Source organism: Eulemur rufifrons, chromosome 2 (genome assembly GCF_041146395.1).
Source record: "Eulemur rufifrons isolate Redbay chromosome 2, OSU_ERuf_1, whole genome shotgun sequence".
Taxonomy (NCBI): domain Eukaryota; kingdom Metazoa; phylum Chordata; class Mammalia; order Primates; family Lemuridae; genus Eulemur; species Eulemur rufifrons.
In genome coordinates this window covers 58,207,567-58,223,705 of record NC_090984.1, presented here as the reverse complement: position 1 = coordinate 58,223,705, position 16,139 = coordinate 58,207,567, and the positions used below count along the sequence as shown (strand labels likewise).

General features: G+C 40.1%; 1 protein-coding gene and 2 non-coding genes across 4 annotated transcripts; 1 reads left to right on the top strand and 2 right to left on the bottom strand.

The window, feature by feature from the left end:
* LOC138381042 (U6 spliceosomal RNA) lies at positions 1–102 on the bottom strand. The gene has a single exon (XR_011232993.1). It is a non-coding gene; the product is annotated as a U6 spliceosomal RNA (small nuclear RNA).
* A 3,740-nt stretch (positions 103–3,842) lies between these two features.
* On the bottom strand, positions 3,843–14,419 carry PARP2 (poly(ADP-ribose) polymerase 2). 2 transcript variants are annotated; one of them, XM_069462773.1, is made up of 16 exons: positions 14,380–14,419; positions 12,945–13,139; positions 12,607–12,677; positions 11,959–12,009; positions 10,478–10,574; positions 9,962–10,037; positions 9,206–9,308; positions 8,267–8,429; positions 7,884–8,022; positions 5,893–5,956; positions 5,677–5,811; positions 5,290–5,417; positions 5,024–5,123; positions 4,599–4,697; positions 4,229–4,353; positions 3,843–4,108 (listed from the first exon to the last, which is right to left on the bottom strand). In XM_069462773.1, the coding sequence occupies exons 1-16, from the start codon at positions 14,417–14,419 to the stop codon at positions 3,949–3,951; spliced, it is 1,746 nt and encodes a 581-aa protein (XP_069318874.1). In that variant the 3' UTR covers positions 3,843–3,948. The 2 variants fall into 2 exon arrangements, with proteins under 2 accessions (XP_069318874.1, XP_069318875.1); XM_069462774.1 differs by having other exon boundaries at positions 12,984–13,139.
* LOC138381058 (U6 spliceosomal RNA) lies at positions 7,035–7,137 on the top strand. The gene has a single exon (XR_011233008.1). It is a non-coding gene; the product is annotated as a U6 spliceosomal RNA (small nuclear RNA).
* Positions 14,420–16,139: the final 1,720 nt, after the last annotated feature.

Sequence of the window (16,139 nt, the reverse complement as noted above, 5' to 3'; positions counted from 1 at the left end):
AAAAAAGTGAAACGCTTCACAAATTGCACGTCATCCTTGTGCAGGGGCCATGCTAATCTTTTCTGTTTTGTTCTAATTTTAGTATTTGTGCTGCTGAAGCAAGGACCTTCATTCCATTTTATGGCTGAATAATGTTCCATTGTATGCATATATCACATTTTTTTGTTTCTTGTTGTTTTTACAGCTTGAGGTATAATTGACATGCAGTAAACTGTACTTATTTAAAATACACAATTTGATAAAGTTTGACCTATGTATACACCAATAAAATTATCACCATAATCAAGATAGTGAACATGTCCATCATGCATATATACCACATTTTGTTTATCCATTTATCAGTTGATGGATACTTGGGTTGTTTCTAATTCTTGGCTATTATAAATATTGTTGCTGTTAACATTCATGTTACAAGCTTTTGTGTGAACTTTTTTTTCCGTTCTCTTAGGAGAATTGCTAAGTTCATAACTGTTTAACTATTTGAGGAACTGCCAAACTGTTCTCCAAAGCACCTGCACCACTTTACATTATCACCAGCAATGTGTGAATGTTCTAATTTGTCCACGTTTGCCAACACTTGTTGGTCTTTTTGCTTCTAGTCATGCTAGTGGGTATGAAGTGGTATCTCACTGTAGTTTTGATTTGTGTTTCCTTGATGTCCAATGATGTGGAGCATCTTTTCATGTGCTTATTGGCCATTTGTATTTCTTCTTTGGGTAAATGTCTATTCAAATCCTTTGCTTGTTTTTATTGGGTTGTCTTTTTATTTTTATTTATTTATTTATTTATTTATTTAATTTTTTGAGACAGGGTCTCACTTGGTTGCCTGGGCTGGAGTGTAGTGACATCATCATAGCTCACTGCAACTTCAAACTCCTGGGCTCAAGCAATCCTCCTGCCTCAGCCTCCCAAGTAGCTGGGACTATAGGTGCACACCCCCATGCCTGGCTAATTTTTCTAGTTTTTATAGAGACAGGGACTCGCTTGTACTCAGGCTGGTCTCGAAATCCTGGTCTCAAGTGTTCCTCCAACCTTGGCCTCCCAAAGTGCTAGGGTTACAGGGCTGAGCCACCATGCCCAGCCTCCCCTATGTTTTCTAAGAGTTTTATGGTTTTAACTCTTACATTTAGGTCTTTGATACATTTAATTTTTGCATATACTGTGTTAGTGGTCCAGATTCATTACTTTGCATGTGGATATCCAAGTTGTCCTACCACCATTTGTTGAAGAGGCTATTCTTTCCCCCATTGAACGATCTTGGCACCCTGTTGAAAATCGGTTGACCATATATGTTTGTGTTTATTTCTGGACTGTCAATTCTATACTATTGATCCATATAGCTATCCTATGGCAATATCATATTGTCTTGATTACTATAGCTTTTTCAAGATTGTTTTTACTATTCATGATCCTTTTGTAATTCCTTATACATTTTAGGTTTGTCTTGGCCATTTCAGCAAAAAAGTTGATTGGAATTTTGATAGGAATTGTATTGAATTTGTAGGTTGCTTTGGGGAGTACTGTCATATTAAACCTTCCAATCCATGAACATGTCTTTCCATTTATTTAGGTCTTGAATTTCTTTCAAGACTGTTTTATAGTTTTCAGTGTAAAAGTTTGTACTTCTTTAGTTAAACCTATTCCTAAGTATTTTATTCTTTTTGATGCTATTATAAATGGAATTATTTTCTTAATTTCCTTTTCAGATTCTTCACTAATGTATATAGTTACAATTGATTTTTGTAGATTGATCTTGTATCCTGCAATCTTGCTGAACTTCTTTGTTAGCTCTAATTATTTTTTGTGTATGGATTCTTTAGGGCTTTTTATTTTTTTTAATTAAGAGACGGAGTCTCGCTCTGTCACTCAGGCTGGAGTGCAGTGGCGCCATCATAGCTCACTGTAATCTGGAACTCTTGGGCTCAAGAGATCTTCCTGCCTCGGCTGCCCGAGTAACTGGTACTACAGGTGTGTGCTACCATGCCCAGTTAATTTTTTTTTTTTTTTTTAATAGGGACGGGTCTTGCTATGTTGCCCAGGCTGGTTTTGTTTTGGGCTTTATGAGATCACATAATTTGCAAATACAGTTTTACCTCCTTTTCAATATGATGGAATTTTTTTTTCCTCGCTTAATTACCACAACTAGAATCTCTAGTGTAATGTTAAATGGAAGTGGTGGGAGTGGAAATCCTGGTCTTATTCCTGATCATAGGGGTAAGCCTTCAATCTTTCACCATTATATTTTTCATAGATGTTCTTTATCAGGTTGAGGAAACGCCCTTCCATTCCTAGTTAAATTTTTTTTTTTTTTATTATGAAAAGGTGTTACCTTTTGCTAAATGGTTTTTCTGCATCTAAGATAGCCACGTGATTTTTCCCCAACATTTGTTTTCATGTTGAACTAACCTGTGACCTTACAGGTTGGTATATAATCCTCTATATATGTTGCTGGATTAGGCTTTGTACTATTTTGATTTTTGCAATTCTAATTTTTTTGTTGTTGTTCACCCTCTCTCTCCCCCTGAAATTATATTCTTAAGGGATAGCGGTCTCTGATCTCATAGTATCTTTATCTGGTTTGGGTTTGTATTGCCTTATAGAATGAGTTTATGAAGTATTCCCCTCTTATTTTTTTGAAAAGTATGTAAAGTCTTACTCAGTTTTAATAGCGGTATAAATACTTCAATGAGTAGATATATTGGACTAGTTCCCTATCTAGCGATCTTTTCATGTACACCAATGCTATAGTGACATCATCTATGTAAACATGTACATCTGTAAGTTTTAGGTCAAAGGGTATATACATTTTAAATTTTGATAGGTATTGATAATCTGGTTTCTAGAAAGTTACAGGCTGTTTTCATTTAAACAAACTTTACCATTATTTAAGGACGTTTGTTACGTTTAGCTGTGTTGTGTTTAAACATAATCAGGAAGTCTTTGGATTTGATCTGGACTTTAGTACTTAGATGGAGAAGGGCATGTAAAAACTCATTCTACTCCTCTCCTTTCCTCCTTAAGATATACTTAAGCTCAGTGGCAGTCCTCCAAGGGCTTCCCAGATTTTTGGATATCTGATGAGTCCTAGGATGTTAAGTGGTAGGAGACCTAGTTTGCAGTTGATAAATGGGAAAAAGGCAAGTGAGAAGATCTGAAGGGGAAAGAAAGGAACTCAGCCTTTGCTGCCTCTACCCTTCCTGCAATAATACCTAACAAACTCGTTTGCAGAAAAATTGAATCCAATGGGGAAAAGCACTGGCCCTTAACAGTGTCCCTCAATGCACAGAAGCTACTCAGAACAGGATCCTGAGTAACCTGCAGCTAGCTGTGAGATACACAGAGCAATGGGTACTTTCTTTTTTAATTAAAAAAAAATTTTAAATATGAAGCAGGGGGAGGGGGAGTTCAATAAGTTCCTTTTTTTGTTTGTTTTTTTCCAGAACTTATATTGTTGAGAATTTTCCTTTTTTTCCCTGAGACAGTCTCACTCTGTCACCCTGGGTAAAGTGCAGCGGCATCTTCGTAGCTCACTGCAGCCTCCAACTCCTGGGCTCAAGCAATCCTCCTGCCTCAGCCTCCTGAATAGCTGAGACTACAGGCATGCACCATGGGGCCCAGCTAATTTTTTCTATTTTAGTAGACAGGGTCTTGCTCTTGCTCAGGCTGGTCTCGAACTCCTGAGCTCAAGTAAACCTTCCTCCTCAGCCTCGCAGAGTGCTAGGATTACAGGCGTTGAGCCACCATGCCCACCATTTCTAGGTACTTTCTGTCCTAGAAATGAAGATATACTAATGTCAGAAGAAATATGTGCTTGGAGAAGTAAAGCCCAAAGAAGCTAATGGTAGATTTGTACCATTTTTATTACATAAAATATTACAAAATTCAAAAGTACCATATTGCTTATTTTCTTGCTTGAAGATCAGATCTTCTCTAGGTTAACATCAGCATTCACCATAGCTGCAGGAAATTGAACTGAACCTTTAGAAGGTATCGCATACGGACCTGGTTGGGGTTATAGACGATATATTCATTGTAATTGAGGGTATAACCCTCGGGATTGAGAATTCCTGTGTCACTTGCTGGTCCTAAGGGCACTGTACTCCCATTCCTGCCAAAAGGAACAAAGTGTGTCAATATCAGCCTCTGGTTCAGAAGTTGGAATGGAGAAAGTAGAAAGTCTTATCTGGCCAAAAGGAGTCTTCTAGCTGTCCTGGTTGTGAGTACTTACAGGGTGATGAAGTGGCCAGGACTGGGAGCCATCTTTCCCAGGCCCTTGGTGCTGTGTTTGCCCTGAAGCAATCCTTCTGCCTTAGGATTGGCTTCTAGTAGCTCATTACACTGACCTAGAGCTACCTGCAAAGCAAAAGATCTTTGAATGCCCACATCCTACTGAGAATTAGATGGCTCTAAAGCCAAACAGATTCCGTCAGTACTTTCCTCCCCTACATCAGCAGGAATCCAATGCAATGAAAATAGCACTTGGCTTCCCCTCCCCACCTATCCTAGGTGAACCTCTTGGTTCTGGGGTCAAACTTTTCTCACTGGAGAAAATAGGAATTAATAACAAACTAGAGAATACTGACGTGTTCCTGCCTCACCTCTGACAAGAGCAGTAGTCCTGTATTTTTTAGGTGAGAGGCAAAGCAGTAATTGGCACTCTTGGAAGACATGTCAGCAAAGTAGATTCCTTTTCCAAACTGAAATGTATAAATAAACACCAAGGTCAGCTTTTAACCCATTGTGTTAGAAAGAAGGCTCAAACCACTGACCCTGTTTTTCCATTCTCTTAAACATAATATAGACCCTTCTCCATTTTCCCTCACGATTCTGTTCCAGAGAGGGTAGAAGCACCTGTGAATCTCTCCTTCTGGGCAGAAGAAGAGATATCTTTAGGAATTGAAACAAAGAAGGACACAGTAAGAGATAAGCCAGTTTAATTCTTGGAAAGGGGTATCACCTAAGGACTGAGAACATTACTGCATCCTTTTCCCTTGTGCTCCTCCTAGAGTTCAATTTCACTCACCATGTAACCTGTGATGGGAGCCTCAGGGGGGGCAACTCGAAGCCCACGGCTCAGGATTCCCACCCAGTTGCTCAGCCTGGAACCATGCCATAGCAGCATCCTAAGGAAAAGTCATTATTTATTATTGTACTCTGTTGCTCTCCTGCAAATATTACTATATGGCACAAGCATAAGTCAACGCCTTCCTCTGCCACCCTTGTCTTATAACTTCTATGACTGTACTTCAGGCAAGGAACGTCTTCCCAAACCCAAAGCTAGACTCAGACCTGTTATCAAGGTCCTCTCTGAAGGCTTCTTTCTCACCCTCCTTCTCTACTTCAAAAACATCCAGCAAAGTCATGGTATAGTCATTGTGTGTGGGAGCGTGGGTAGATTGTAGGTACTGGGAAATCACCTGTGGAAAATAAGGGGAAAAATGGGCAATGTAGACTCTATAACAGAGTCCTCAGGGCCTCTGGTATAACTTGGCAGACATTTCTGCTCCCGAATGGTCTCACAAGGCAGTTAGAATGGGCTCTACCCTTCCAAATTCGTAGTAAATAAAAATTCTGCCCTATTAGGCAATTTGCTCTTAAAGAAGTCAGAATAGTGGGATGGGGGAGGTAGCTCTTAAGGGTATTAAGAGTAGGAAAATAAATGATCATTTTTCTTACTTTGAACTCATAACTTTTGTGATCTAGAGGGTGCAAGGCACAATGTAGGTTTCTATAGTGTTGGTCCAATGGGTGTTCTGGGCTTTGCAGCTCTGTTTTCACCAGCTTAATGGCAATTTCAATGTCTCCCAAAGCCTGAGAAGATGAGATACAGAATCAACATGGAAGGAATCTAGGATAAAAGATTTAATACTTCCCAATCCACACATATCTCACCTCTAGTAGTTGTACTTTTTCTGACAGTTCTTTCTCCGTCTGGATTAGTGGAGGAGTACGGAGTCTAAGGACAAAGATATAATCCATAATGAGCTCTCTGATGTGTGGCTAAAAGGCACATGACTAAAAATAAGAGATGAAAGATAGGTCCTTTAGAAAACAGGTGTAAGAAACTGAGGTTCTCCATCTGAGAGAGAAAGAGAGATCTGTAAAGAGATTTTAATTTCCAAATATTCCAAAAGGAATATTAAATATTAATATATTCTCTGAGTAGGATAAAACAAACTGTGTAGATTTTGACACTAGAGTTGAAATTCTTTTTTATGAGATTTTTATTTTATTTATTAGTCTTGCTCTGGCACCCCAGGTCAAGTGCAGGGGCATCACTGCAATCTCCAAGTCCTGGGCTCAAGTGATCCTCCTGCCTCAGCCTCTGGAGTAGCTGGGCCTACAGATGTACGCCATGGCACCCAGCTAATTTTTCTATTTTTAGTGGAGACAGGGTCTTGCTCTTGCTCAGGCTGGTCTTGAACTCCTGAGCTGAGGTGATCCTCCTGCCTTGGCCCCCCAAACTGCTAGGATTACAAGCGTGAGCCACTGTGCCTGGCCATATTATTTTATATATATATATATATTTTTTGAGACAGAGTCTCACTCTGTTGCCCAGGCTAGAGTGCCATGGTGTCAGCCTAGCTCACAGCAACCTCAAACTCCTGGGCTCTGGCAATCCGTCTGCCTCAGCCTCCCGAGTAGCTGGGACTCCAGGCCTGCACCACCATGCCTGGCTAATTTTTTCTATATATATTTTTAGTTGTCCAGATAATTTCTTTCTATTTTTAGTAGAGATGGGGTCTCGCTCTTGCTCAGGCTGGTCTTGAACTCCTGACCTCGAGTGATCCTCCCACCTTGGCCTCCCAGAATGCTAGGATTACAGGCGTGAGCCACTGCGCCCGGCCTTATATTTTTGAGACAGGGTCTCACTCTGTTGCCCAGGCTAGAGTTCAGTGACGTCATCATAGCTCACTGCAACCTCAAACTCCTGGGCAGAGATCCTTTTTTAAATAAGCCATATTAACCATATTAACATTAATAAGTCTCAACAAAGACAAAATGTATTTTAAATATATAATATCACCGAGTATTTGCTTTGACAGCATATATGCTAAAATTGGAACAATATAAAGAAAATTAGCATGGCCCCTGTGCAAGGATGACACAAAAATTCGTGAAGCCTTCCATAAAAAAATAATTATTTAAATTAAAAATTTTTTAAAAGTATCATTTGAGTTCACAATAATGGTGTTAGTGTGGTTAGGAAAAAGGAGTGATAGGAAACAGGAAAAAGGGGTGATATGCCTGATGGTGTTTTCCTTGGTTGAGTATCTAGACCCATTCTCACTTGAGATGGTAACTTACACTTGGTCAGGAACTATGGCTATACTCAGGCCAGGAGATTGCAACCTGTATTTGTAAGCTAGTTAAATAAGCTATCTAGAAATCATTTTGGCTCTGTATCTATTCAAGGTGACTATTTCCTTAAAAATAAAAGAATTAAGGCTGGGCATGGTGGCTCATGCCTGTAATCCTAGCACTCTGGGAGGCCAAGGAAGCAGGACTGCTTGAGCTCAGGAGTTCAAAACCAGCCTGAGCAAGAGTGAGACCACGTCTCTACTAAAAATAGAAAAATTAGTCAGGCGTCATGGTGCTCGCCTATAGCCCTGGCTACTCGGGAGGCTGATGCAGGAGGATTGCTTGAGCCCAGGGGTTTCAGGTTGCAGTGAGCTATGATGATGCAACTGCATTCTACCCAAGGTGACAGAGCGAGACTGTGTCTCAAAAAAATAAAATAAAATATAATAAAAGAATTAAAAGATTATAGTTGCTTCATAGACAACATACTCTGGTTAAAAAACAAAAGATTATTGCTGCTGACTGATACAGGAGATGTGTATGGTTAAAAGAATAAAGTGAAGTAACAGCACAGGCCTTACCCAAAGTCATGTGGGATTCTGGTGTAGAATTCATTGCATGCTTCCGTGAGAGCTCGTCCATGCTGACCAGCCCGAATACAATCCTCAATCTTCTTCAGAGACTGGTAACCTGCCTTGATTTGTGCCACTGTCAACTTCCCTGCCAGATATCAGACTACAAATTAGGGTTCCATCCTATAAAGTGTACTTACATCCCTGCCCCAAACGACTGTCACCTTTCAACTTTCAAAATAGTTCCTCCTCCCCCCACACAACCTCTCACCCCAAATCCCATTTTCTTCTTTCAGTACTATCCGCAAGCTTTAAATTATGTTGGTGATGAAATATTCCATTAAAGGAAGTAGGGATGAAGAGAGAATTTAGGACAGAATCTGAAGTCCTACCAAGTGGGGCCTTCTTGGTATTATACTTCATTTCTATCATCATCTCTTCCATGGCCTGGACATTACAAATCAACTCTATCAGCTCCTGTACCCGAAGATCTAGCTGTGACTCTGGTTTCAAGGGAGATTTAAGAGATACCTCTTTTTTTGATTCGTCTTCACCCTATAGCCAAACAAACAAAAATACCTTTAGATCACTTATAATACCTAATACAATGTAAATGCCATGTGAAGTTGTTACACTGTATTGTTTGGGGAATACTAACAAGAAAAAAGTCTGTGTAAGTTCAGTACAGAAGCAATTTCCTTTTTTTCAAATATTTTTGATCTGCAGTTGGTTGAATCCATGATGTGGAACCCATGGATAAGAGAGTCAACTGTACTGGGTCTGCCTCCCACAGTTAGACACTCAGAATAAGTCTAAAAGGCCCTCCTCATGATGTCACTAAGTATGGAGAGATTCTTTACATACTATTATGTCTCAAATCTTTTCATCTGAAAAAGACTGAGACGTCTCCATTCTTTGGATATATGACAGTTTTCAGGACAGTCTCAGCATCTTGGCATACCTCGGTTTGTCAAAATTAATTTTTTTACTGTGGTATATAACCAGAAGCAAAGACAACTTTAAATGTAGTTTAATCAGTTAGCTTTTTTATTACTCCTCTCTTCGTCTATAACATGAAACTTCTGGAAATAGGGCCTAAGATTTTATAAGAACCTTAGCAAATAACAGAGACTAGAAAGGCACATTCTATCTTCATTCTTACTGTCCCTTTGAGATTACAAATCAGTGAGAGTTATACCTGCAGTGAGAAACAGCCATGACTCAAGACATCCAAGCTTGTTCTGGTCTAGGACTGATCTAAGCCATCCTGCTACACCTTGCCCTGGTTAAGAAGAAACAGCTTTCCCTACAAAGGTACAGTCAGAGTTTACCTGCGTATTGGTAGCATAGTCCATCTGTAGCATATCATATTTTCCAGGCACCTTTTCAAACTTCTCACGATCCTCCCAATTGTTTTTGGTTTTGTCAAGGAATCTGTAGAGCCCAAGATGGTGAGAAAACCTTATAAATAAAGGTCTACTATTAAGGATGGACTTATAATTGGTTCCTTAGACAGAAAATCTCCAAAAAATGTGTTTCCTACCACAGAGCTCCTTTACATACCAACTTTCCATAAATCTGGATTCTAAATATAGGACACCAAATGGACAAAAAAGCTCTGGAAACAAAGCAAATAAAAAATGGGAAAAAAGGACCCTCAGGCTTCCCAAAGGCTCCAAAACACCACAAAAGCTGTTAAAATTTTAAACAAAAGATTATCTATCCAATCCCTTTCCCTGAAAGAAACATGTTCCCAAAGACTCCAGAAATTTCTTCATCCATATCATAGTAAAAGTTTTAAAAACTCCAGCTGAATATTCTCCACCCTATGATGGAGAGTCTCCTAAATTCCCAAATCTCCTAAATTTGTTGGTCTTGTGTTAAATATATTAAATTCTTCTGTTTTTAGTCAATTTCAAGTTTATAGTTTGATGTAATTACTAAATAAGGATGTAGTTTGGTGTTCCTATCACAGAATATCAGAATAGAAAGACATTAACATTTAGGCCAAATAACACTTATAAAAATCTTAAAGAAGATACATCTAAGAAGAGGGCATGTTTTTGTACTCATTTTTTAGCACTCACTTCTTCTGAAAGATTTCCTTGGCCTTGCTGAGGTTGCCTGAACAAGCCACCAAGCTGTGCTGCCCCATTTTCCCCACTGCAAAGCAAATGCCACACATAAGATGGTTCTCTGTCCTCCAACCCAAGAATAGTTCCCTAATAGTAACGAGCCAGCTCTCTAAGATCTCACTGCTTAATATCTGATGAAAGGGCAGAAAAGGGAAAAGGTGAAAGCACTTAGGGAACTGATCACGTTGGTACAAGTTACCTGCTAACTGCCAGAGTCTATGAGCACTACTAGCAGCCCAACTGCAGAAGGGTGCTCAACCTCAATGGGCTGCTGTTAGTTTTTCCAGTGAGAACTTCCTAATGAGGATGCCTGCCATTCCCCAATTTCAAGAAGCCAGGCTATCTTACTAAGTCCCTCCGAGCCTTCAGAGCCTCCATTTATGTGATTTAAAACCAGAGGATCCGTTGGCTACTTGCTAAGCTGGCTTTCAGAATGACAACTCATAAAATCATAATAAAAGTCATTACCTCGGCCCCATCTCATCCAAACACTGAAGTTCCTCTGGGCATCATCTTCTAACAACTGAATCAGATAGTACTTGTTGTTGTTGAACTGGAGATTGGTCTATGATGAGAAAAGTGAACAAAAAAGGAGAGTTTTGCAAATGGAAGTCACATAAACCAATGACTCGTTCTTGGTCACAGGTGTCAATAATTTCCATAAGGAAGAGCTTAGCAAGAGGCAAGAAAATTACATTCTTATAACAGTAGGGATGTAAAAAAGGAATAGGGTTTGTACATTAAACTTTGGATTCTGAGGAATTAAAGTGGGAACCTGGGAGCTTCCTAAAACCCTTCATCCAACCTCAAATATCCTGTATTGACTGATTCCTCTGTTTTTTTTTCCCACCTCAGCTCCCTCCATACATATTTTTCTGTGTTTTCTAGCTCCCAATCCACTCCTAATAATTATTTTCCAAATGAAGACAATTTTGATGCTCCAAAGGTCTATAACCATTATGCACACTTGTTTAGATGACTTATTCTTTGATAGCCCTATTTATAGCTTTGGTTTGTTAGCTGCAGAAATTTGACAATAAGCTGAGAGAAGGACAATGTTGGGAGGGGACAAAGGATATGCAGAAACCACTGCCACATCTGTGCCATACCTAAGCAGACCTTACTTGGAGACATTCAGAGAGACCATGACCAGTATGTAAAAGGAGGTATCTGTAAGTAACTCAGAGTGAAGAGAGTGCTAGTGCTATAAGGCTGAGCCCTGGATATTGAGGCACTCTTTGTGAAGCATGTTGCCCCTTCCTACTTCTATTACCTGCTTGCTCACATTATAAAGTCATTGGATGTTAGAACAAAAAGAAGCCTTACGATACTTTCTATCTGCTCATGATATTTTAAATAGAAGTAGTAACAAAGGAATACTAGTTACAATTATATATGTTGTATAAAAAATTCAGATTTGAAGTTATATCCAGGAAATATATTCACTAAGCAACTGTATTATCTATTCAAAACCACAAATATTAACAGGAAAACGGTTAACTAAATAGGAAAAATTTAAATAAATTTAACTACAAAAAACTTAAAAACGTCAGTATGAGCAAAAAGTATACCATAACAAAAAACAAAGGCAAATGACAAATCTGGAAAATATATAAGCAATTGATCTCGGAGACATAAGGCTATTTTCTGTACTATATGAAGTTCCTCAAAGCCAGTAAGAAAAAGACCAACAACTTACTAGAAAATGTGCAAAAGGATATCAACAGAAAATTCACAAGTTCAACAAATGACATGAAATTTGCAAAAAGATCTGCTTCTCATAGAGGACTTTGCTATCAGATAGGAATGCTCTAGTGCTGAGCACTCAGGTGTTTAATCGTAAGTGGATAATAAAAGGTATTTCAGAATTAGAGAGCTGGGCATTGGAATGAGATCACCAATAATTATCAAGAAGAAATTCTCATGAACACAATGGCTCCTCCTCTTACCTGATTTAGCATGACATCATAGACATCCTTTCCTTCACAATACACATGAGCCTAGAGAGAGAAAAAAAAAGTGACATTAGTATAGTGAGGCTCTAAATTTTCCTATGTCTCAAGTTGTCATTCTCTAGCACCATCAACATCTACTTCCCAGGAAAAGAATTGCAAACATATTTTCTACACACAGCCTGTCATTACTGTAATGAAAATATGCTGCCTTTAAATTCTAATTACAGAAACACAAAAGACTCTGAGTTAAAGGTAACCTGCTCCAAAAGCAGCCTTTCTTTTGTATTATTCAAATTCTATCCTCATTCATCAATAACTCATGCCATTCCAGGGCACAGTTTCTCTTTAGAACAAGAAAACAGTTCTCCCTTAACGATATCATTTTCTGGTTGAAAAAGAGAATAAGGTGCAGAAGGCTCATGGCAACTCCAAAAGATAACCATGTTAAAAACACCCTGATTATAAACCCTAAACCCTTTCACTCCCACCCCTCAGCCTTGGAAAAAATTAATCACCAACAATATTTTGGAGAGGATTCCTAAAATGAATTATTAACAACGTCCCAGGCAGGAGTCCTAGTAACAAAAGAACAGTGCTCTCCGAGAAATCAATGGACTGAGAATCAGCTCCAAAGTCTCTTACCTTCCCGACCTTGGCTGTACACTCTGGGTCCACAGGTGCTTTGCCCTTTAACAGCAAGGCTTTCACAGATTCTGAGGAAAGACAGATATGTACTACTGTGTAAGAATCAAAAGCAGCTGTTGTGGTTAGACAGAAACCCGTCATAATTCACTATGCCTTTCCCAAGTAATCCTAGTCTTCCGCCTAGGTCTCAATCTGTCTCAAATAAATGAAAATGAAGATTCAAGAAAGTAGATTAGTCTTGTGGTATGTCCAGAGAATAGAGAAATTAACTAATTATATTCTCAAGGAAGGAAGAAATAAAACATAAAAGAACAAGATATCACCCCCACCCCTACCACAGACCCTCTTGCTGACCCAGGTCCTCCCTGACCTACCACCTTGCTTGTCTTCTGTCCTCTCCTTGTTAGCCTTTCCTCCCACCACAGGCATCTTTTTCACCCCCTGCCTCTGGCATCTTCGAGTTTTCTTAGCAGGAGGAGGATCTTCTGGAGCTGTGTTGCCATTATTAACTTTCTTGGTTTCATTTAATGCTATAGAAGAAGCTAAGGGAAAGAACAATGAGCAAAGAATGAGGACACACATAATATGATCCTCCCTTGAAAATAATCTTTTAAAGAAATGGTTCAACAACTCAGACACAGACAAATACCACATGCTCTCACTTGTAAACGTGTAAGTGGGAGCTAAATAATGTGTACACATGGAGCAGAGTGTGCAACCACGGATAATGGAGACTTGTGGGAATGGAGGAGGTGTTTGATGGGAGGTGGCTTGGTGGGTGGGTACACTGTGAGTTGCTTCAGTGATGTATGCACTGAATGAAGGTCCTGACTTCACCACATGTAATATGTCAATGTAGCAAAATTGCACTTGTACTGCATGAATACATACAAATAAAAAAATAAATGGGAAAAAATGGTTTAAGATGGTTTTGTAAGTTTACAAAGAAACAATAACAACTGCCACATCACTACTCTTGGTAATGGTCTGAATAAGCCTTCCTAAATTGCTACATTCTAGCCAAATAAAAGGGAGTCTCGGGGCTCTTGTAAATTTATAGCCAGAGGCATGAATCTCATAGCCTGCTGATCTCTTCTGTTTACTTGAGAACCAGTGCCCCCAAGGCCTACCTCATACCTGAGGCCGTATGAGATAATGGTTAGTAGAAACTAGAGTCTGTGCCTAGTTTAGAATCCAGCTCTGTTTCTTCTAGCTGTGGAAACTTGGAGAAGTTATTTGCTTTTTTTGTACCTCAGTTGCCCCAAGTGTAAAATCCAGAGGATGACAAACAACAGTATCTAATTTATAGGGTGGACCTATGCTTTTTAGAACATAATACATAGAGTACCATAACTCAACAATTCTTAAGACTCTCATTTTACTGTCTCTGGAATTGGGATACATCTTACAATGGGTGACATATAAACAGTGAATTACAGTTTAATTGGAAGCGCTTATCGTTCCTTTGTGTTATGTAAAATATAGTGCACCTTATAATTAATTTTCAATTGGATGACATTAGGTATTAGCAACAGAACTGGCACACTAGTTGTTACAGGCTCACAAGTCTTTACCTACAATTCTGTCATCCAAAAAGCTCTGAAAACCGAAATTCTAAAAGTTTAGCACCAAAACTAGTTTGGTAGCCAAGTGCAGGTCATGGGGATCTGGAAAGGGGAAAAGAACAGTGTACCGTTCCTTTCCCGACGCCTCAACCCCAGAATTCTGCCCTCCAACAATGCGCCCCGCCCCCAACAATGCGCCCCGAACCTCGCGTCCTGCGGTCGCCGGTCCTCCGCCGAGCCGCCATGAAGCACCGGAACTGACGTTATCAACCCGCTCAGATGAATCGCGGGCCCAGAGTCACAGGCGGGAAACACAGTGCGCGTGCGCCCTGACAAGTCGACGCCCGTATAGGAGAGGGGAGGTGCACTGTGAGATATTTGCATGTCGCTATGTGTTGTGGGAAATCACCATAATGGTAAAATGGCTTCAGATTTGGGAACCTTATAAATTGGGTGTTGAAACTTTTCCTGGCAGGGCGGAGGGAAGCTCATCAGTGGGGCCACGAGCTGAGTGCGTCACGTCACTCTACCCCCATGTCCCTTGGGAAGGTCTGAGACTAGGGCCAGAAGCAGCCCTAACAGGGCTCTCCCTGAGCCTCGGGGAGGTGAGTTCCCAGAGAACGGGGCTCTGCGCGAGGTCAGACTGGGCAGGAGATGCCGTGGACCCCGCCCTTGCGGAGGGGCACGGCGGATGCCTCCTTAGCCAGAGCTTGGAACAGACTCACGGCCAGCGAAGTGAGTTCAATGGCTGAGGTGAGGTACCCTGCACGGGGGGCCTCATAACCCAATTCAGACTACTCTCCCCCGCCTTTTTTTTGAAGAAAAAGGTCCTCAGGTCTGGAAGACCGGTTGTTCCCACTTAGAGTCCTTGGGATAAGTGTGCCAACTGCTGTTGGGAGTGGTGTGTGTAAAGTTACATGAAACTTCAGAAGAGGGACAACCATTGGGCAGGAAAACTACAAGAATGCTAGTGTCAGGAACCCTTGAACATGATCATTTGGTACCTGGTGACACCCAAATGTTTGACCGCACAAGAATCATGGTGTATGGAATCTCCTACTTTTCTCACTCCTATATTGAAACCTACTTTTGGATCTCTATCCTTATTTTGACAAGGGATGCTGCTTTATTATGACTTTTTTTTTTGTGACAGAGTCTCACTCTGTTGCCGGGGCTAGAGTGCCGTGGCATCAGCCTAGCTCACAGCAACCTCAAACTCCTGGGCTTAAGCGTTCCTTCTGCCTCAGCCTCCCAAGTAGCTGAGACTACAGGCGCCACCGTGCCCAGCTAACATTTTCTACATATTTTTAGCTGTCCAGCTAATTTCTTTCTATTTTTAGTAGAGACAGGATCTCGCTCTTGCTCAGGCTGGTCTCGAAGTCCTGACCTGAAGCCATCCTCCCGCCTTGGCCTCCCAGAGTGTTAGGGTCACAGGCGTGAACCAACACACCTGGCCTATTTTGTTATTTAAATATGAACACATTGCCCTTATAAAACCTTACAGATACTAAAAAACGAAAAACTGCTCCCTTCATTCCCTCCATCCTGCTCCTAGGAGTAACTGCTGTTATTAGTTTGATGTGTCTTTGTATTTTGTTTTCATTCACATACAGAGATATTTTGTTAATATTTTGCCTTTTTTGAAGGAGGGTTGAGTGTTACATAAATGTGAGCATATTACATGTGTTATTCTGCAATTTCGCTTTTTCCACTTAACATGCAGTGGAGATCTTTCCATGTTAGTATATGCAGATCTACTTTAATCTCTTTACTGAGTAGTATTTCATAGAATAGTTGTATCATGATATAATGAATCCCCTTTGGATAGACATGGGTGTTTCTATAATAACTGTTTAGTTATTAAAACCAGTGCTAAAATAAACATTCCTGAAAAGTTTTTTAAGAGTGCTCCCTTTTCCAAGAGTTTACTCATTTTAGCAGTGATAACATCGCTAAACGACAGTA

Coding starts and splice junctions, on each gene's coding strand:
- PARP2 (XM_069462773.1), bottom strand. CDS start 14,419: ATGGCGGCTCGGCGGAGGACCGGCGACCGCAGGACGCGAG. Junction 10,575..11,958: donor ATGATGTCATGCTAAATCAG/GTAAGAGGAGGA, acceptor TTCTCATCATAG/ACCAATCTCCAGTTCAACAA. Junction 5,124..5,289: donor AGAGAGGACCTTGATAACAG/GTCTGAGTCTAG, acceptor ACTTTTCCTTAG/GATGCTGCTATGGCATGGTT.